Source organism: Dothidotthia symphoricarpi (assembly GCF_010015815.1).
Source record: "Dothidotthia symphoricarpi CBS 119687 unplaced genomic scaffold P153scaffold_25, whole genome shotgun sequence".
NCBI lineage: Eukaryota > Fungi > Ascomycota > Dothideomycetes > Pleosporales > Dothidotthiaceae > Dothidotthia > Dothidotthia symphoricarpi.
This window is the reverse complement of record NW_022985032.1, coordinates 24340-44027: the sequence shown is the minus strand read 5'-3', so window position 1 is coordinate 44027 and position 19688 is coordinate 24340. Positions and strand designations below refer to the sequence as shown.

At 51.3% G+C, this 19688-nt stretch overlaps 12 protein-coding genes across 12 annotated transcripts; 4 read left to right on the top strand and 8 right to left on the bottom strand.

Moving 5' to 3' along the window:
- Positions 1-586: 586 nt before the first annotated feature.
- P153DRAFT_351347 (phosphoglycerate dehydrogenase) lies at positions 587-2442 on the bottom strand (the record flags this gene model as incomplete). Its single annotated transcript, XM_033666336.1, has 3 exons — positions 587-1881; positions 1931-2059; positions 2106-2442. 3 exons carry the CDS (start codon positions 2440-2442, stop codon positions 587-589), a joined length of 1761 nt encoding a protein of 586 aa, XP_033518243.1.
- Positions 2443-2531: 89 nt separating this feature from the next.
- On the bottom strand, positions 2532-4394 carry P153DRAFT_371185 (glyoxylase I). Its single transcript, XM_033669206.1, has 4 exons — positions 4014-4394; positions 3500-3965; positions 3057-3450; positions 2532-3003 (listed from the first exon to the last, which is right to left on the bottom strand). The coding sequence occupies exons 1-4, from the start codon at positions 4052-4054 to the stop codon at positions 2939-2941; spliced, it is 966 nt and encodes a 321-aa protein (XP_033518242.1). The 5' UTR covers positions 4055-4394; the 3' UTR covers positions 2532-2938.
- A 286-nt stretch (positions 4395-4680) lies between these two features.
- On the top strand, positions 4681-5665 carry P153DRAFT_140187 (uncharacterized protein). The gene is made up of 2 exons (XM_033662100.1): positions 4681-4934; positions 4981-5665. Exons 1-2 carry the CDS (start codon positions 4843-4845, stop codon positions 5534-5536), a joined length of 648 nt encoding a protein of 215 aa, XP_033518241.1. The 5' UTR covers positions 4681-4842; the 3' UTR covers positions 5537-5665.
- Positions 5666-6669: 1004 nt separating this feature from the next.
- P153DRAFT_303454 (uncharacterized protein) lies at positions 6670-8208 on the bottom strand (the record flags this gene model as incomplete). Its single annotated transcript, XM_033664515.1, has 2 exons — positions 6670-7410; positions 7468-8208. 2 exons carry the CDS (start codon positions 8206-8208, stop codon positions 6670-6672), a joined length of 1482 nt encoding a protein of 493 aa, XP_033518240.1.
- An 833-nt stretch (positions 8209-9041) lies between these two features.
- On the bottom strand, positions 9042-9347 carry P153DRAFT_303226 (uncharacterized protein; the record flags this gene model as incomplete). Its single annotated transcript, XM_033664498.1, has 1 exon — positions 9042-9347. The coding sequence occupies one exon, from the start codon at positions 9345-9347 to the stop codon at positions 9042-9044; it is 306 nt and encodes a 101-aa protein (XP_033518239.1).
- Positions 9298-10981, bottom strand: P153DRAFT_140156 (uncharacterized protein). Its single transcript, XM_033662099.1, has one exon. The coding sequence runs from the start codon at positions 10751-10753 to the stop codon at positions 9554-9556; it is 1200 nt and encodes a 399-aa protein (XP_033518238.1). The 5' UTR covers positions 10754-10981; the 3' UTR covers positions 9298-9553.
- On the bottom strand, positions 10863-11759 carry P153DRAFT_371182 (uncharacterized protein). The gene has a single exon (XM_033669205.1). It carries the CDS (start codon positions 11616-11618, stop codon positions 11211-11213), a length of 408 nt encoding a protein of 135 aa, XP_033518237.1. The 5' UTR covers positions 11619-11759; the 3' UTR covers positions 10863-11210.
- A 500-nt stretch (positions 11760-12259) lies between these two features.
- On the top strand, positions 12260-13299 carry P153DRAFT_401416 (uncharacterized protein; the record flags this gene model as incomplete). Its single annotated transcript, XM_033671903.1, has 2 exons — positions 12260-12304; positions 12435-13299. The coding sequence occupies 2 exons, from the start codon at positions 12260-12262 to the stop codon at positions 12858-12860; spliced, it is 471 nt and encodes a 156-aa protein (XP_033518236.1). The 3' UTR covers positions 12861-13299.
- P153DRAFT_371180 (NAD dependent epimerase/dehydratase family protein) lies at positions 12991-14406 on the bottom strand. The gene is made up of 5 exons (XM_033669204.1): positions 14356-14406; positions 14191-14285; positions 13948-14141; positions 13350-13885; positions 12991-13298 (listed from the first exon to the last, which is right to left on the bottom strand). The coding sequence occupies exons 2-5, from the start codon at positions 14220-14222 to the stop codon at positions 13041-13043; spliced, it is 1020 nt and encodes a 339-aa protein (XP_033518235.1). The 5' UTR covers positions 14223-14285; positions 14356-14406; the 3' UTR covers positions 12991-13040.
- A 59-nt stretch (positions 14407-14465) lies between these two features.
- Positions 14466-16836, top strand: P153DRAFT_361492 (uncharacterized protein; the record flags this gene model as incomplete). The annotated part of the gene is made up of 3 exons (XM_033666988.1): positions 14466-14721; positions 14773-15671; positions 15724-16836. 3 exons carry the CDS (start codon positions 14466-14468, stop codon positions 16834-16836), a joined length of 2268 nt encoding a protein of 755 aa, XP_033518234.1.
- On the bottom strand, positions 16779-18216 carry P153DRAFT_351327 (FMN-dependent dehydrogenase; the record flags this gene model as incomplete). The annotated part of the gene is made up of 4 exons (XM_033666335.1): positions 16779-17068; positions 17117-17622; positions 17693-18030; positions 18089-18216. 4 exons carry the CDS (start codon positions 18214-18216, stop codon positions 16916-16918), a joined length of 1125 nt encoding a protein of 374 aa, XP_033518233.1. The 3' UTR covers positions 16779-16915.
- Positions 18217-18761: 545 nt separating this feature from the next.
- P153DRAFT_351323 (dihydrodipicolinate synthase/N-acetylneuraminate lyase) lies at positions 18762-19667 on the top strand (the record flags this gene model as incomplete). Its single annotated transcript, XM_033666334.1, has 1 exon — positions 18762-19667. The coding sequence occupies one exon, from the start codon at positions 18762-18764 to the stop codon at positions 19665-19667; it is 906 nt and encodes a 301-aa protein (XP_033518232.1).
- Between the last annotated feature and the right edge of the window lie 21 nt (positions 19668-19688).

Genomic DNA, 19688 nt, shown 5'->3' with positions numbered 1-19688 from the left:
ACTTTCCGGCGGGAGAGAGCTTCGGATCCTTGGGTGGGTTCTGCTTGGCCCATTTCATCAACGCCATCTGTTCAACCTTGAACAGAGGTCAGTGGGTCAGCACCAGTGAGTAATCGGACTTAAACTTCGGTTCACATGCTGAGTTTTGCTTGTAGACGGAAGAACTTGATGGAGATATATGGTGGAGAAGATAATAGCATAGAGTCTAGAAATCCCCAGCCTGTTTGGGGGCATCTTTCTTTTCGCACGCAGAACTGCGAGAAAGACAGTCGCGAGTCACTCACCTTATGCTGCATAAGGGCAGAATTGTTCATTATTAGTTCTGGACCGGCAGTGCACTATCATGTCCGCTTTTCGTTTGCCACATGCTCGGGGCGTCAAGCTTCAGAAGAGACAATATCAAAGCATTGTTCCCACATATTTCTATAGTAAGACTATATGGTCTTTGAGTGTGCGTGGGCCGTATCCTCGAGCTTTAGTTCCGACAGCACCACTCAGCTCTCTTGTGCTTCGAAACAGCACTCTGTATGCACAGACATCAAAACGCCTTTGTAGTCTGGCGATCTATCGTTCTTCAAACCCCCCCTCAAAAGTTAACAACACTAGCTTCCAGCACCCCCTCCGGCCCAATCAAGCCCTTCACAACATCCTCGCCCACCATCCGATCAACACCGAGAATCATAAGTGCCTCGTTACTCTTCTGCGCACCGTCTCCATTCAGCCCCACTTCAACCTCCTCATTCAGTGGCGCAACATTCATAAACTCAATATTTACCCCCGCCTTTCCCAGCAAATTCCCCACAAACCCAATCTTCCCACACGAATCGAAGTTACGACAGATCAGCAGCGTACCACGGGGCACGAACTCGCCCTTGAATTTATCGAGGCGCGAGATGAAGGGTTTGTTGCCTGACACAAAGCCTTGTATGACCTGGTCTTCGTAATCCTGGGGTTTCAGGCCGCGGGCCGCGGTGGGTGAGTTTGAGCGTGAGATATCGCTGCGGGCGTGGGAGACGGAGCGGGTTGCGCGAGCGCGAAGCGTGATGAAGGAGGAATAGGGCTTGTCTTCCACGTTTTCGCGGGAACGTTGCTCGTTGATTAGGATACCACGGTCTTTCGCCACAATTTCTGCGTTGACGATGTTGATGTTCAGGCCGTCGCTTGAAGTTATCGGTGTCAGCAGGCCCTTGACGAGCGCGGCGAAGAGCGGTTTTGTGGTGTTGAGGCTGGCCAATTTGCCTTCGTAGGTGATGTCGAAGGTCGTGCGGAAAGATTTTATGTTGACCGAGGAGTAGTGTTGGGTATACAATGATCCCATCTTCTCGACGAGACTGACGAACGGTTGGAGCGTGCGGTATTCGTCAGGTAAAATGATGGGCGCGTTGACAGCAGAGCGGGGAAGTTCGCCGGACAGGATTGACACCACTTGTTCGCAGACGTCAATGGACACATTTTCTTGGGCTTCCTTTGTAGAGGCGCCGAGATGGGGTGTTGCGACGACTTTAGCATGCGCGATCAGGCGGCTTGCAGAAGAGTTTGGCTGCGGCGGTTCTGAAGTGAAGACGTCGATACCGGCTCCAGCGATTGTGCCAGCGTCCAATGCCTCCACAAGCGCGTCTTCATCGATCATGCCACCTCTTGCGACGTTCAGAATTCTGGCCGTAGGTTTCATCGAAGCTAGCTCTGCCTTCCCAATCATTCCCTTGGTCGAGGCAATGAGAGGTGTATGCAGAGTCAGAAAATCTGCTTCTTCGAGGAGTTCAGCCAGAGTAGGCCTCAAAGTCACGGATGCAGCTGCAGCCAAGTTTGGATTTGCATAGGGGTCGTAGGCTACAAGTCGCATGCCGAGACCGTTTGCAATTCGAGCTACCGTGAGACCGACTGATGAATGTTAGCTGGGTTTCCAGGACTGTAAACGCAGAGTACTGACCCTTGCCCAATCCTACGATAGCCAGTGTCTTGCCTTTTGCTTCGACCCCAGTAAGTCGACTTCGCTCCCATTTACCAGCCTTTATACTTTGCGAGGCATCCCCAACATTTCGAGCCACAGCCATCAGTACTGCCGACAATCAGAGAATGTAAGTCGAAGAACTTGAGTAACTCACATGCGATTGTATGCTCTGCCGCTGCATTGATGTTACCCGATGGTGAGTTTACAACGATGATGCCATGGGCAGTTGCACTTTGAACGTCGACATTGTCAACACCGACACCAGCTCGCGCGACAACCTTCAGTTTCTTCGCTGCACGGAGCAGATCGGCCGTCACCTGCGTCTCCGAGCGAACAATGAGCGCCTCATAGTCGCCAACGATGCTCTTGAGTTCATCCGCACTCAGCCCTTTCTTTTCGTGCACTTCAAATTGGACTTTGAGTAAGGCCAGACCATCTGGAGAGACCTTTTCTGGGATCAAAATCTTCGGTTTCGTGTTTGAGATGGCCATGATGATCGTAAGAACAATTGTAGATTCAGAAGTATGGAGGGAAACCCCCTCACTTTATTTAGCGGACAACCACTGTTTGAGCCGCTATCGGACCATTCCAGCAGTTTGCTGCAGTAAGTTGCATCTGTGGTGCCCTCGTGCGATGTAAAGCTTACTACTTCGAGTTAGATGTCTACCCCGCCCCCGCACCCCACGTTTTGCGCCACGAATGTTAGATGGCCCTGTCAAGCAATGCGGGGAGATCTTCCGCAGATGATATAATAGTTATGATGCTTGTGAAGGTCGAGACAAGAGACGGAAAACGACAAACAAAGTATGTTCAAGTGTGTTAGATGTATTCCTACCTCACACTGTCATATTCATGTACACGTTTTCAATTGTGAAATGCTGTGGACAGTTGCACCGTACTACTCTCCATGTGGTCTACACTCATTGGAGGATGGACGGCGGAGGTGTAGGATGCGCACCGCCTGCATAGACAGCAGACGTGGCCCGCTTATATATTGCTTCCCTTCTTGAGTTTCTCGTTTTGCACAACCTCAATCCAGTAGTTGTCAGGATCTGTAGCACATGTGAGCCGTTATACAAATAGTGCTTGTCATGATAGTACGTACCCAGGACAAATGCGATATTCTTCATGCGCCCCTCAGTGAGCCTCTTCTTCCAGTTGACCTTCTTCTCCTCGAAGCGGGCACAGGCAGCATCGAGATCATCAACGGAGATGCAAATGTGGCCGAAGCCTTGAGGTTCATCGTTTCCGTTGTGGTACTTGAAGCTTTCGTCCTTCTCAGTGCCGTAGTTCCACGTAAGCTCCAGCAGACCTTCGTGGTCGGCTACCGGGTTGACACCGTTTGCTGTCTTTTCAGAAGCAGCCGCGCCATAGCCGAGGAAGTACAGGTTGAAGCCCGCGCTCTCATTTTCAGATGTACGCTTGAGCTTCATGCCCAAGACGTCTTGGTAGAACTTGAGTGAGGCGTCCTTGTCTTTAACGCGAATCATAGTGTGGTTCTACTGCTGTCAATACTACGGACTCGAAGAGGCTTGATAGGGTACTCACCATTCGGTATGTATCAGTGTCTGTGTCCTTGACGCTTTCGGTCTCCTCCAACGACTTCTGGCCAATGACCTCGACCCAGTAGTCATCAGGATCCAAAACAAATGCGATGTGGCGCATGCGACCGTCGGTGAGCTTCTTCTGGAATTTGTAGCCGGCATCCTCCAGACGTTGGCAAGCAGCCTGCAGGTTGTCTACTGAAATGCAGAGGTGGCCAAAGCCCTTGTGTGGGTCCGTATTGCCATTTGAAACTTTGTAGTTGTCGTCGCTCTCGGTGCCGTAGTTGTGGGTAAGCTCGACAATGCCCTCGCGATCTGTCCAATGGTTTCCATGCGACACCGCTTTCGGGCCGTCGTATGCGAGGAAGTAGAGGTCGAACTTGGCGTCTGGGTTGGCGATCTTGTTAACCTGCTTCATGCCCAGGAACTCGTAAAACTCGACTGATCGCTTGGGATCTTTCACACGGATCCTGCGAATGTCAGGGTTGGACAAACAGAAGGCATATAGGGATGCTCACATGGAATGATGGAGCTTATAGCTCGACGTGTTGGTAGCCATGGTTGCGAGGGTTCTGATCAGACTGATTGGTTTATTGTTGTATTTCAGAAATGGTGTTGTGAGAGGTCTTGTTAGTCTGGATGCTGTCACGAAAGCTGGGCGCAGAGAGAGCATGGATTGGAGAGATGAGGCTGCAAAACTCCTCCAAGGTGGAGAAGCTCTCACATTTCGATGACGTTTGGAGCTGGATCGACCAACTGCCCCGCCAGCAGCCGGACTTAGGACGGAAGTAGCAACGCGGAAAATGTCCGCCTCGCGCCTTAGCTCGAACCGGTGTTCACCATTTCAACGTTACTTTTGGTATTTACGATGCTGTACATTCTAGGAACAGACGCTTCTCTCTGCACGGCAGTGTTACCGTCTGGGAACTTGATTTGGAGATTGCGCAAATTCCGGAACAATATATGATCCGATGAGGTCATAGCTCCCGCGGCAGAGCTGCACTTGACCCTGAACAACAACATGGCCAGGAAGCTTGACGTACCTTCCCGCCTCCCACTTCACTCCATCGACAGCTTCCCTCCTTCTCGTGCTATGTAGCGTACACCTTTAAGCTTTCCTTTTCGAGTGTCTTGATAGGCAAGTGTTGTCGCGCATCATCGTGAAAGTCGGGTAGTGTGCGGAGTCTCTGGGTCCCATTTCCAGCAACCAGGTACGCGGACACATCCACTCATCCTTTCATATTACTTTCCAGTCGCGAGTTCTCTTCACTCTCGCTATCGCAGCACTGCTTCTACGTGCATCTTTACCTCGCTGTCGTCAACACTGTTGCCTTATCAAATCTGACAATGCAAGATTCCTCCCGTGCCATGATCGTCCCCAAGAGGGTGAGCGAACTGCTCACCAAGAACGTCAATGAGCAGCTCTACCCACGACTCTTGTGAGTACAAACCGGTATTCGACCCTGCCAGCGCTGATCACGGCAGTCTGATGACGCCGCACGGCATGCTAATGGGCTACTCAACACCTGTCGATATCAAGGAACTACGCGACCAGGCAGCGGTAGTCTCCATGCTGTGGAACGATACGCGCAATGGCCGTCAGACGGATGAACGCAAGGACTCTATTCAGCCTCAAGCCGGCGCAATACCCTCACCCAAGCCTGCGTTGGAGACGCTCACTATCGAGACGGAATACTGCAACATCATCGCTCGCGCATTACAACCGGAGTTGCTTCTAGTCTTGGTCGGGAACATTGCGCCTCATAAGAAACAAAGTTTCAAGATTACAGCAGAAGAAGTCGGCAATCAACGATATCCTGCAGCGGAGTCCTCGGAAGGTCATGCGGCCGTTACATCAGGGAATGGCATTGGGAAAGGCAAAGCACCCTCCCTGTTGAGCAATATGAGTCAACGAGATAAGGACATCAGACTTGGAGCCCTTCACATCCAACGCAAGAAACTGGACGCACTGGCAGATTACATTGTGGACGACTTCAAGGCCACGGGGTTCGTTCAACCACCAGACTCGTCTCTCAATTAGGATAGGAGATGGACACACTACTCCCACGATTGCGCGTTTCCCGAGCAGCCTCGAAAATATGCGGAATCGGAGGCTGGCCAATGTGGCAAGGCCGTGCTGCCACCTTCAACGGAGATCTCTCGATTCGATAAATCTCAAAATCCACCAGTGAGCGCACGTCCGTCGCGCAACACTCAAGATGCTCTTATCTCCCCAAAGACCACGCCTCATCTTGAAGATCGCCCGGAGTCTTCGAAGGCTGCACTTGACGTGGAAAACATGCGACCTGCCGCCCCACTCCCACTTCCACTACAAGACACTCAACGCGACTCGGGGATCGAGATCACACCCAACGAATCCCATGAACCCCCAACGACAATGAACCCTGCGAACAACTCCCAAAATACCGCGTCGTCGTTTATATCTTACTTAGATTCACAATCCTACGCTGCGAGATATGCCGAATGGTGTCAGAATCTACCAAGTGATGCCGAAGATGATATGGTGTTTAACGATCCTGGTAGTCCGTCCTCTTGGCTGTGGGATCCGATGGATCCCTAGGCCTTGGATATACGACAAACCACTCAAGCTATCACCATCGCTGTTGGAGACATCCGCATCACCTACTGGGCCACGATCGGGGGCTCAACAGGGCTCAACCTATTGACGGCACTCAGTGTTTCAGAGGGGCTAGCAGGGCAGCCGTTGCTTTCGTTGTTTGGAGCAGGCGGATGCGGTGTAAGTAAATACCATGCGCTCATATAGTAATGCTTAATACGATCACACGTTCACCATCCCATACCCCTAATCGCACTGACCTCCAATATTGATGTCCGCAGTGAGCGACCAACTTTTCGCAGCACACGCTCGAGTAAACAGTTTGGTCATCATGGACAGGCCAGAGTAGTGAGATTCATCTAACACTTTCGATCGCACAGCAAACCTCGTCGCGTCAAAGACAACAAACTACCTCCGAAAGTCTACAACTTAGGCAATCAAACAGGAAACCTCCAAACGCTATCCTCCCAACTAAATGAAACACAACCGTCGTTAATCATACCTCATAACGCAATCCCCACTCAAATTCGCAGCATTCAGTCTTTCTCCGAGCCCACAACCCCCTGCACATCCACAATTCCAGCCCATCAAGCCGGTCATCGAATATCCAACCACGCCCCACACAAGCCCCCCATTCCCCTGCTATCCCCCCACCGCTTCAACATCTCCCTCGCAGCCACCATCTCCTCGTCCCCCGGCCCCAGTATGGCCACAACCACGACCGGGAACACACTGCGCATAAAGTCAAACCCAATGGGTCGTGTCGACTCGAGCGACGCGGCGATATGCAGCACCGATTTTGCGCTCTTTGTCGCTTGCTCGATGGCCGCGTCGTCCACGTCGGGGGACTGGGGTGTGAGTGGGTCAACGGGCATGTCCAGTTTGCGCAGCAGCAGTGTGAGAGTGATGAGCGTAGCCTGGTAGGTAGCCGCAGTGAGGGCAAGGAAGCTATGAGGCACGACGAGAGTTTTGGAGTCAGGATGAGTAGCCGTGACGCCGTTGACGCATAGGCTGGCCATATCAGCCGTGATCTCGTGCGGGCTAGGCGAGATGGACGTGAGGTGAGGGAATCTGGCGGCCCAGGCGCGCAGCTCGGCGAGGATGGTGAGCGTGCGCGTCCGGCAGGGCTGGCGGTCTGTGTGTGCGGGGATGGGAGTCGCGAAGAAAGTGCGCAGGCTGCCGCCGCGCGTGTAGCAGAGGCGGATGCAGTGTGGGATATGCAGGATGACTTCGACAAGGTCTTGGTGTGCGTTTCGTGGCATGTTGAGGAATGGGAGCGTCATCCATTCTGGGGAGCAGAAGGTGGAGGGCACGTTGAAGATTAGTGATTTATGTGCCTGGTTGGGGTTAGCACGTTCATGTTGTTTCTATGACAGCTGGGAGGAATGTCTTACATCCGAGACACGCATCGCCTTGAACAGAGGCCATATCACACCCGAGCTGCAGTTTGTTGGCCCGCGCATCTTGATCAGCTCCGCCGCGGCAGCAAGATGGTGCATGACGCTGCTACTAGTCGTACCGACGTAAACTTCGTACAGAGCAAGAACGATAGGGGCAAGGATCTGCTCTTCGTCCGGGATGCTTTCGCCCGTCAGTCTCGCGAGCGACAATCTCTGCGTGCTGAGGCTCACGTTGTACCATCGATACGAGTCTACGAGGATGCTTGGATCGTGGTGGTGTATTGCGTAAAAGGCCATGGAGGCGGCGCGGATCGCAAACTTCATCGTTGCCTTTGTGGCTATGGTGTTTGCGACCGGGAGGTAGGTTAGCCATGGGATCTCGGGACTGTAGGAGCTCACGCCCCTGTTCAGCTCGACGAAGTGCGATAGAAAGGCCATGTCAAGGGCGTCAGTTTGAACCTTGACTGGCTGGTACAAAGAAGGCGGTTTGTACTGGTAGCGTATCGCGACAACGGCTTTTTGTGCATCGATTGACCATGCTGTTGTTCTTGGGGATGTTGGGAAGGGTACATGCACGTTGAACAGTTCGCCATCTCTTTCTGGGGGTTCGGATTTGACACGGATTGGATCTTTTGAGGAGGAGAATAATTGATCATCAAGTTGAACATTTGCATTGGGCGGTAGAGTGACAGGCTTTTTCTTTCGCGCTCTCGGTTTGGCTACTCGATCTGTCATATCGATGATGACGGAGCCGACAATGGGGCCAGAGCATGCCAGTCCAAGCCGTCGGCATTCGTTGCAAAAGCCGGCAGTCTCGTCGCACTACTCCATTCTCAGCGTGTGGGTTGTGATGCGAACCTAGGATCACGCACCTTGACGCGACGTTCACGGCACTGGGGACACGCCCTGCTGCGTTGGGATTTGAAAGGCATCTGGACAGTTTAGTGGTGGATCGGTTTGCATCTGTGGTACAAGGCAGGGCAGGAGAGGATGAGAAGGGAAATATCAGCGACACAGGCGGGACGGTGCAAGTCAAATGCTTGGAATGTGCAGGCATTGCGGGCAGGGGGTTGCTCGCTTACAGATACGTGTTCAGGGGAGGAGCGACCTCTTCCAGACACTTGTCCAGAATAGGTTGGAACTATGTCGAAACGAGATCTCACATGCAGCTGGATGTGCGGCAAACGGTGAGGCGCATCTCAAGCGCCGCTGCTTTGGACATGGTGGAGATGTTGATTAGAATTGAAGATGCATTGTCTCGTCATGATTGCGTTGGGTTGGATCCTTTGAACGGCAGATTTGTGCGTTGTGCAGTGTATGCTGGGATTGCGTGCTGTGTTGGTGTAATATTTCTTTCGAGCTGTTGCAGGATGGCAGGAATGTGAAACGCTCGAATTGTGCCGCAGAGAAAGAGAATCAACGAGGAAACTATGGGAGGTGCGACCAAAAGACAAGTAAGAGCAGTCGTGTAGACTTGAAAGCAGGAATTGATGGCGTTGTGTTGTGTTCTGATGGAGTCGTTGGCGGTCTTGTCCCGCCTTAGACACCGACCTTGGGTATGACCTCATCTATATCTGCCCCTTGTCGCCCATCTCCTTGCCCTCCTTCTGCAGCTCCTTGATATGGCTCCCGTGGTCGTCAACCTCGTGCTTGTCCGCGGCGATGTTGCTTTCGCCGCTGCTGGCGAGCTCCTCCTTCCAGCGGCCCTTGCCCTCTTTCTGCTCCTGTAGCTGGTCTTGCTTGGCCTTTTCGAGTTCTTCGGGCGAGCGGTTGCCGTCCTCTTTGATGCGCAGGGCCGGTGTTGTCCAAAATGTGCGGCGCGCGATTGTAGGCTGGGCGAGGCGCACGAGCGGGGTGTGGAGGACGCGCGTCATTGTGGCGTGTGGTCGTAGATTGGTGGATTCGTACGAAGGGAGTGCGATTGTCGAAGGCGAGGGTGGACGGGGGAGATGAGGGGAGATACTCGGTGAGGAAGCCGCGATAGTTGGACACGGCTCTGACGTCATTCACGATTGCTCACATCGTACGATTTCCGATTTCTCCACGGCTCATGTTCGATATCAATCCAAGCCATGCAGCCCTACCTACCTTCACACGCCTCTCCGTCTCGTTTGGCCAACGCTTCCATCAACACCATATCATACTGCCAGTCGTACACCTCACCCGCTTTCTGAGCCTGAGCCATGCGAATTCTGCATAGCGCAGCCCGTTGCGTATTGGTGAGACCAGGGATGTCGCGTGGATGGGTCCCAACAGCAATTGCTGCTGCTTGAGTTGCCTGCGCTCCCAGGGTAGTGAGTTCGTGCTGCTGCTGATCGACTGTCACGATAGGTTGCTCTTTGCGGTGGTCATCGAGTTGCTGTCGCTCAATGAGGTATTGTGGTCGAACAAGACGGTTCTGCTGCGGCCGTGCGACAGGCCTTTGTTGAGTTGTGTTTGCCAGCAAAGTATTGATGGTGTGTGTGCTCGCCATCTTCTGGATTCGAGCCGTCATGTTCGTGGGAAGGCGTACGGGGCGCGAGACAGCAGCATGGTGGCGTTGTGAGAAGACTGCCTTTCCATTGCTGCTCGCTTGTGGCAGTCGCTCGAAAGAGATATCTCCAGGCGCGCTACGGGGCGACATCACCGCCTCGACAATGGATATGTTATCGAAGCGATCCACCGGATTGTGATCATCACTCACGCGAGAGCGCTTGTCCTGGAGCTGGTCCTCGATGTCCTCATTCCTCTTCCTCTTCCCATTCCCGTTGGACAGTTCTTGTACCTCCATATCCTTCTCAGCTTCCTTCCTTTCCACAACCAACCTCGCCTCCAAAACCCTCCTAGCACTAACCACATCCCCCACCTCAATCTGATCCTTCCCCCTCCGTCCCCATCCCTCCTTCACTTCCCGCCTCGCCTTCTTCGCACTCATACAGGCTGCCATGACCTCATCTCTCCGCTCAGGTACTAGTGCCGCCAGCTCACTCAGCTCACGCAGCAGTTCGATGGGTAGATTTCGCGCATCGATTTCCAGCTTGGTGCCGCGCTTGGGTTTAAGGCCCGTGGGGAACACTGCCAATAGCGTGGTAAGACGCCAGTAGGTACAGATGTCCGCGATATATTGGTTCACAAGGACCTGCTCGTTGGAGGTGAGATCGGCGTAGGGTCCAGATTTGGGCGCCATTGGGAGCTGTGATGTAGTGTTGCGTGATGCTTGGGGTGATGTCGAGACGAGAGGGTGGTCGGTTGGCGATACGGAAGACGAAAAGCCTAGTTCTGAAGGTGTTATTTGATGCATGGGTCGAGTTTGTGTTGTTGGGTTTTGCGAGAGTCTACACTCTCTCTTGCGAGTGTGATGCAATGTTATATGTTACGGTTACAATAAGAAATGATTTATGTACAATAGGATGATGAAAGTGTATGAAGGGTGCTCATGGTGACCAATGGACAAGCTTGTTTGTTGTTGCGATGTGACTTTCCTGGGGTGAAAGAGGCCTCACAAAGGAATCAAAGAATGCGAGGATTGCTCAAACCGTGAAGAAGGTGTTTGTTAGACTATCAGTAGAACGTCTAAACCAAATGTACTGAGGAATGCTGAAGGGTGTTTCTGAGCAAACATGAATTGCAAGAGAATCTGCAACACAGTATCATCCATACTGTTCTTCTCACAAATAAACAACCCCTTCCTGCTCTACTCCCTACCCCGGACTGCTGTCCACCCGGTGGATCCTACCCCTCCAGTCCATACGCGATGTTCAACCACTCTCCCCACCACCGTTCTTCTGCGCACCCCCGGCCCCACTCGTCTTATCCCTTGGACTTCCACCACTCCCTCCCACACCAGGATCATTCGGCTCGCTCACAGAAGGATTCCCCGGACTAACATTCAGCGTATTGTCCTTGCCGCCAGCCTCATCCTCCGCCGTCGCCTCGGCTGACTCCGGGCTCGTTTTGTCTGGGTTGAAAGCTGCGTCGGACTCGGCAACTTCTTCGTCGGACCCAGATTTGGAGTACTCGGTGGACACGCGCTTGATGGAGTCTTTGTCTTGCGAGTCCTTTGCTGCGAAGACGGCGCGGGAGGTGCTGAGGGGGCGTGCGGTGAGGGGTAAGCGGCGGAGGGAGCGCAGGGGGAGGAGGCGCGCTGTTGGGCGGGTGAAGAGCATTGTCGTAGTCGTTGTGCGTTTGTTTGGTGGTTCGATGTCTTGGTGAAAATTGGTTGTGATGAGTTGATGTGTTGGTGAGAAGAGATGGGTGGGCGGCTGCAATTGAGTAGGTGCTGCAGCTGGCGATGAGCGCGGAGCGTGATAAGAGTGACGTTGAGGTTGGAAAGTTTGGAGCTAGGGATGACGTCACATGACTAGCCGAGGTTCGTGGTACCTATCTCGTTAGTGATGAGCGGTCCTACCAACACCACCACTACTCTCACGCTTCTTTTGAGCAAACAAATTGCCGAGTTGTTTTCTTATAACGCCTTTCATACGTGTTGGGATTGCGACTGGCAATGCTGTAAGCACAGATAAGAAAAGTCTTGCATTGAGCCTGATCAGCTACTCATATCAATCAAATTGACTCTTTGTTTCCTTTGATCTTGGCCATTGACGTTACGATGGGTTTGGTTCGGGGATTACTCATGTGTTTGTTTGTCGCCACAAAGCCCTCTGGATGGAGCAGCATAGTGTTCTCTCTTTTACAACCCCAAACTCACACTCAGTGGGGTTGATCCGTGTGATCACAATCTTGACACCATCAATCTATCTAGAACGCCGTACTGGCTTGTCCAAAGCTGTGGAACCGTCACTTAACGATGTCATACTGCATCTACTTGCAAAAAGTCAAGCGGAACTGGAACGTTGATAGCTTAGGTCAGGGCCTCACCGGCTTCCTTCGGCTCACGACGATGACATACTTCAAGACAAGGCTTTCATACTCCCATTGGCAGAATTATCTAATTTGAGCAAAAACATTTGACTTCTGCGCAGTGTCTGTTTGAGGGATACCGCTATCAGCTGTATGGAAATCTGGACCCGAAAGACATACCAGATACTAGCCGCGAGGACATCAACAATACTGTTGCGGAGATACAGCCACAGTCACAGTCGCGACCGACCCAGATCGCGGAAGAAACTGGAAGTGACTTGAAGTACGGCAATGATGGCCTCAGTCCGTATCTTGTTCCAGACTCAGACCCCTCCAACGACTCTGCACGCCCAAACTCGACGAAATCAGCAATCGAGGAATACCCCACCATACGGCGACTCGCTTGGATGTCAATTTGGTCCTACCCATGTCCTTTCACCTTCGATTCCTCACTAAGATCTGGTCGTTCCTCCGCCCGCGCGCTTCCAACCATCCCTATTGCGCTTACGCAAGCAACGTTGGTGGAAGGCATCTTTCTTCGCGAATAACGATGGATTTTGTACAAAAAACAGGAAATGTACTACGATGCGTTGATATTGAAGAGAAAGGCGAGGTACGAACACGACTGTTTGACGATGAAGTTCAGTGCGAGGAGAAGCTTCGAAATCAACAACTGAAAGATCCTACTCGTTATTCATATTACTTAGTTTCTCTGTATTCTCGTCTTTTCATTTGCTTTTGAGCCCTTTCGACTCACTGCGAACCATATTTGGTATTGTACTGGCCAAAGGTTCCCCGTTTGGAGTCCACCCAAGCTCTTCTCGTGCCTTTGAAGCTTTCGTGCGCGCATTGGTGCCCCAAAGAATCGATGCGTGTCCGCTCAGCGAATCAGCCTCTCCAGCGTCAATGGTCTCCAGGTCCGACTTCGCAATTAAATCTTGTTTGTGCGCTTCTTTTGCAATCAATGTACCCAGTTCTTTGAAGCTCTGCGACCGACATGTCAATATTAATCTCAAGTGCGGGTGCAATAGACTTACCATCTCTCCATTCTCCATATTGTAAACTCCATCCTTGTTCCACAACCCTTCCCTACCCTCTGTAGCTGCTGAGACGAGCAAACAGACAAGATTGGCTAGATCTGACACATGGACATTGCTCCAGATGTTTTCGCCGTCGTTCAACTTGAAGCCCCGACCTCGCTGCAGTGTACTTTTCGTGATCTCGGGCGCTTGGATGCTGCGCTGATTGACTGGACCTTTTCCATGACCATAGATGAGAGGGGCTATTATCAACCCCGTCCTTACTGTTTCAGATGTTTGCGAGAGCACTGTGTTCTCGACTACGCGCTTGGGGTTACTCCGGATGATGTCAAGCACCTGTTCACAATCCTTAACATCGTCGTAGGTGGTGTCCGTCGCGAAGCCGAAGCGTCCAGACGCAATTTCGTCCGTAGCAAAGAGAGTGGCGCCAGAGATTTGTATCCAATACCCAGGCTTTTGTGTTGCTTTTTGCCGTGCCTGCAGACCCTGGGCTATGGCTTGCGCACTGGGGATGTGGTTTGTAGACGCGAAGTCTGGGTACTCATCAGTTTCGGTTCCATCTACCGAATTGCTGTGTTGGAAGAGTATGACGCACGTAGCACAATGTCTGCGCCTTCTGCTTCGCGTCTCACCAGGTCGACGTCGTCGAGATCACCTAGGATAGTCTGGATGGCTGGATACGCTGCCTGCACTTGCCCTGCCTTTGCAGAATCTCTCACTAGGCAGGCAATGTACAGGCTACTGATGTTGGAGTTTGTCAAGATGTGTAGGAGTTCTCCACCCACGTATCTTTGTGTAGTGTTAGTATGGGCATGCGATTCATGGCGAGTTGGCTTACCCGGTAGCTCCTGTCAGGAGTATTCTCGGCATGGCGATGTAATTTGATTTGAATGTGAGTTGTGCCTAAGTGTAAAACGTGTTAAGAGAAATCTCCTTCATCAGATCAGCGTAAGCAACAAGAATGATCGAAGTGTATTTGTTGGTGATGCTCGGAATCACCTACCCGAACCGGCTAGACTAGCCCCGCTGTCTGTTTATGCGAGTGAAGTCATCGAGTCTTGAGTTACGTCTTGGACAGCTAGATTCAGTGCGTGGAATTAATCGAAAATTGTCATGCCACCCAAGAGCGGCCGAGGCGCAGCGCGGAAACACCAACAGCGGCGACGCACACACAATCTCGGAGGATGCTCAACATGCCGTCGTCGACATGTCAAATGCGATCGCACCCAACCCCAATGCACAACTTGCCACAATGCCCGCTTGACATGTGAGGGGTTTCTTTCTCCGATTAGGTGGGCGTCGTTGTCATATCCGCCCACGAGGAACTCCAGAGCACAAGATGATGCGAATCTGTCGCGACCATCATCGGGTTTGTAGCCCTTGATAAGAACATTCAGTACCTGTGCTAATCGTTCAGTAGGCTCATCAAACTATTTGGCCATACATAATTACACCTCCCTCTACGCTGCTCATCCTGGCGAGCCTCAACGTGATGGAGAATTATCCGCTTTGTCTCTTGATAATACGCTCGCTGAGGGAAGTGACGTAAATCAGGCACTGATAAACCCATCTGCTCCCGATATTGATGTTCACATAAGCTTCGATTCCAACGACTCTGAGCTCCCCTACCACCCTTCGGCAAGCTCGCTGACCGATTTCGAGTCCTTGTTCGATACATCTAGCGGCTTGGTTTGGAATGACTTATTCGACCCAACATTTGATCCTTCAATAACCATAAGCCAAGATCCGACTTACCAAGAGTCGCTTAGTTCACCTGCTATCGCCATGAATCAACCTCAAGGCAGAAGATCAACGCCGCCACAGGAGCAGTCTCGCGCCGAGCACAGTATTGAGTCTACAACAACTGCAATCGATTCCCAGCCTCCGCCCTGTGCTATGAAAGAGATTGACGAATCTGAACTACTTGAAGATGCAGGAACCCTTCTGAAACACTTCAGAGACGTCGTAGTCCCCCAGTTCTCCCCTCTCCCTACCAATTCAAAGTGTCCATGGGAAGTGCTGAACTGGAACGCTGCTGTTCGTTCTCTTGCCGATATGACATATCTTGAAAGCAGCGATGTCAGGCACGCAAACAAGGCCAATCTTTTCGCTATTTTAGGTTGCGCAGCACATGATATCGCGAAAACACACGTGGCTGCCGGCTTGATCTCTTCTGAGAAAGGGACGCGGATATTGGAATACGCGTCTAAGAGAGCGAAAAGTCATATGCAAGAATCTTTGAGCCTAGAAACTTCTGGTTCATCAAAAGCCAAATACAAAGATCAGCTTATGGCAATCTTTAGTTTGATTGCTCTTGCTGTATGGATGTCGTTGTTGTTGCTGCTGGACACTCAAGACTGACCATCTCCAGACTCTATGCGGCAATGCAACCGATGCAAGGTGCTACTTGATCGATGCTGAACGCCTTCTGAGACTGCGGGGGCTTGCGAAACGAGAGGTGTCTCGCAAAGTTCGGCTCTTACATCATGTCTATACATGGCTGAGAATCATCGGCGAAAGCACGTTCATCTTGCATGACCATCACAGCTCTGGTCTCCAAGGCATGATTGAGAAAACCTTCAAAAGCAACTACGGTGCGCCTAGTACTCTGCCGCTTCTTGAGGAACAAATCACAACTGGCATTGAGTGTGTTCAGCTAGACGACTTTCTTCGAGTCAAATCATATGGCACAGATTGCGAAGATGACGTTGATACCTTGAAAGATCAAGAATCTGGTCTTCGTGACATTCATCTCGAAGACTCACGCCCATGGTCAAACACACTATATATGGATATCTACGGTATTCCAGAAATTTGGCTCAGCTTGGTCTCCCAGACGACAAGGGTTGCCAACATTGTGGACTTCATAGGCCGCGCATCAGTGAACGTACCGCGAACCTTTACAGAGTCACTTCATAGAAAGATTACACGACTCGAACACATGATTTGCTCTTTCGCGTCGCAGCAGAGCATTTTGATGGCCCCATTGCCACCTCACCAGGGCCCTCATCAGTCCAGCACTGCCACTTCCAAATCTTCTCCAGCAAGTCGAGCGATGTTGCGTGCTCTTATCTCAGCTCTCGTCATACTGTTTTATCGTAGGATTCATAATGTTCATCCATGGATATTGCAAACACATGTCAATGACGTAATAACCGCATTGAATGACTTCGATCTCATGGGAGATGCCGACAGCATCAATACGCCAGGCACACCTTGGCCTGCTTTTGTTGCCGGATGTGAGGCAATCTCATCGACGTCTCGTGAATGGCTGATGGGTTGGATGCAGAAAGGCGCAAACCAATCTACCTTCAATGGCTACACGTCCTCTCAGCATGTCATGCGACAAGTATGGGAGCGACGGGATTCGGCAGGCAAATGTGGCGTTTTGAACAGCCAAACAGGCTCTGACTCTAGGAGTGGAGAGGTATACTCATGGGTGGACGTTTTGAAAGAACGTAAACTCTGGCTTATGCTATACTAGGCTTAGAGGCACCAACACAAGCCCACTCCTCCCATCTGCAAGTTACCCTTTCCAGTATCAGATATTGGCGTTCAGGGCATCAAAGCTTCGAGAGAATTCCATTATTTTCTAGGATACACAAATGGCTCGAGGTGATTTCGTTCACTGACCGGCAGCCAGCCAAAGCCATCGTCGATCGGAACTCCTCGAGCAGGATCCGGATGCCGAGTTCTACGCCGCTTTGGCCTTTGTACTGTGACGGATTTAGCGAAGTCACGACTCATCATCGTTGCATACTTACAGCCAATCCCCAGATAGCTATCCTCCCAAGAAAGCAAAATTCTGCTCCAAGAGCGATAGCTTTGAAGATATCGGAGCCTCGTCGTATTCCTCCATCAACAGCAATTCGGACTCGGCCCTTCGCAATTGGCGCACATTGGCGAAGGGCATCCAAAGTTGCAGGAACTCCATCCAATTGTCGTCCTCCATGATTTGAAATGATTACACCGTCTACACCTGCTGCTACCGCTTGCTCGACGTCTTCTGGAGAGAGTATTCCTTTCAGCCATATTTGCATGCTGGTGTGCTTTCTCAACCACGGAACAATTTCTTCCCATTCCAAGGTGTCGTCAAAAGCCTGTGGACCGTTCACCTTAGCATCTGCATTGAGAAATTCGTCTGCACCATTTGAAAGAAGGTTAGGGAAAGATAAGTTTTCTGGTAGGACGAAATTGGTTCGCATTTCCCCAAGCCGGCGGCCCAGAACTGGAACGTCCACAGAGAGGAATAGGGCTTGGTAACCAGCTTCTAGAACATGGTCAACAAAGTTTGCTCTCTTGCCGCATTGGTGAAAGATGCACGTGTTGCCGCTACTCACGTTCTGCCCTACTCAGCAGCTGGAGGGTGATGTTCCTGTCTTTCACTATGCACATCTGCATCATGTACGGGTTGCCATTGCCTTGTGCCTTGACATCTTCCAACGATGTCGTTGAGTATGAAGACAACGCCAACGGTATGCTCATTTTTGCGGCTGCTCTTGATGTAGCAAGCTCTCCGTCCGGGTGCGCCAACCGATGCATTGCCGATGGACTGAGACCGCACGGAAAAGTGATCTTGGTGCCAAAGATCTCGGCACTTGTATCAAGACTAGATACATTTCGGAGAACGCGTGGACAGATTTTGTATCTATCGTAAGCGGACACGTTGTCTCGCAGCCTGCAAGCATGAGATTTTGAATGATGCAAAATGGTATGGCGAACCTGCAAACACGTACGTTACCATGTCCATCGCTCCACCGTTGAAGTAGTCGCGGTACTCCGCTTGAAGGTGTTTTGTGCCTATTTCTTCGAGGTCACGAATGGAAAACACATGTGAATCTAGGTTTATTGGTCGATTTGCCATTCTCTATAAATTTTGAGCTGGTAGTTATTCGAATGCGAGATGAAACAGTGGTTGAGACACGAGCGTGTAATGAGGTGTAACTCTATGTATGTTATGACTTGATGATTTCTGGCAAGACTATCTCTGGAGGAGATGTGGTTGACGTGCAATTGGATATATGGGTCCCGCATGACGAGGTCCAAGGCTGTTCACTATCAGGTTCCGGCTAGCACCTTTCGGAAAGGATGCCATGTATCGGATGAGTGGGGTCTTTCCGTTATCTGAAGATTGTTTCGCGAACTTTCCGAAAAGTGCAGCAAAAGGTATCCAATTGACATGACTCCAAGAGCTTACTGACTACTTTCCGCATGTGGCAAGTCATTCCGCAGTACTTTCGATATCTTTGGAACAGCTCGTTGAACCAACCAAGCGTTACTGTTCTTATATTACCTGTTATTTCGGATAGCTCGAGTTCTTCCCAATCTTAACGCTACCTCAAACGTCGCTGCAGCTGTTCAAAGCATTCCTACCTCTGCCATCAACCAACACGACCACTCTTAGGAACAATGGCTCTTCAGAACTTACACGGTATTCTTGTGGCATTGGTCACCCCGTTTACCGATGGTGGAGAAGCCGTTCATGAGGGAAGACTCAAAGCACACGTCAATCGTATGATTGATGCTGGTGTCCACGGACTTGTCCCACTTGGCACAACAGGGGAGTTCACTGCCATGACGATCGAAGAGCGAAAAAACGTCACAGAACTCTGCATCGAGTATGCAGCCGGCCGCGTGCCTGTTGTCGCTGGCGTGGGCGCGCTATCAACACGGGAATGCATCGACCTGGCTAAGCATGCCGCAAATGCTGGAGCCGCGGCATTAATGGTCGTCCCGCCGTTTTACGATCCTGTTAATCACGAACAGCTACGGGAGCTGCTGAAGGAGATTCACGAGGCATCAAACCTGTCCATCCTGTATTACAACATCCCCTCAGCTAGCGGTATCACATTGTCACCAAAAGAGCTAGCTGCCTTGTCCGAAGTCGGGGTTCACTACATGAAAGATACTTCGGGCAACGCTCCAGCATTGACTGAACTGCTATTTGAACTTGATGACAAGATCACCGCGTTCAATGGTTGGGATACACTCACATTCTATGGGCTGGCTGCAGGCGCGAAGGGTTCCGTGTGGGGGGCGACCAACATCATTCCGGAGCTTTCGGTGGAGCTATGGAATACGCTTGCTGTAAAAAAGGACTTGTTCACAGCGCAAAAGCTTTGGAGAGATATTTTTCCTATTTGCAAGTTTCTCGAGTCACATAATTATCCTTCAGCTGTGAAGACAGGTATGGAGTTACGAGGATGGGAGACAGGAGGTCTTCGGAAGCCGTTCTCTCTGCTGAGTAAAGATTTGGCGGACGAGTTGTCGGCCTTGCTTCTTGCTGCAGACTCACTATCGGGGAAAGCGAAGTAGAGTCCCAACAAAATGTAAAAG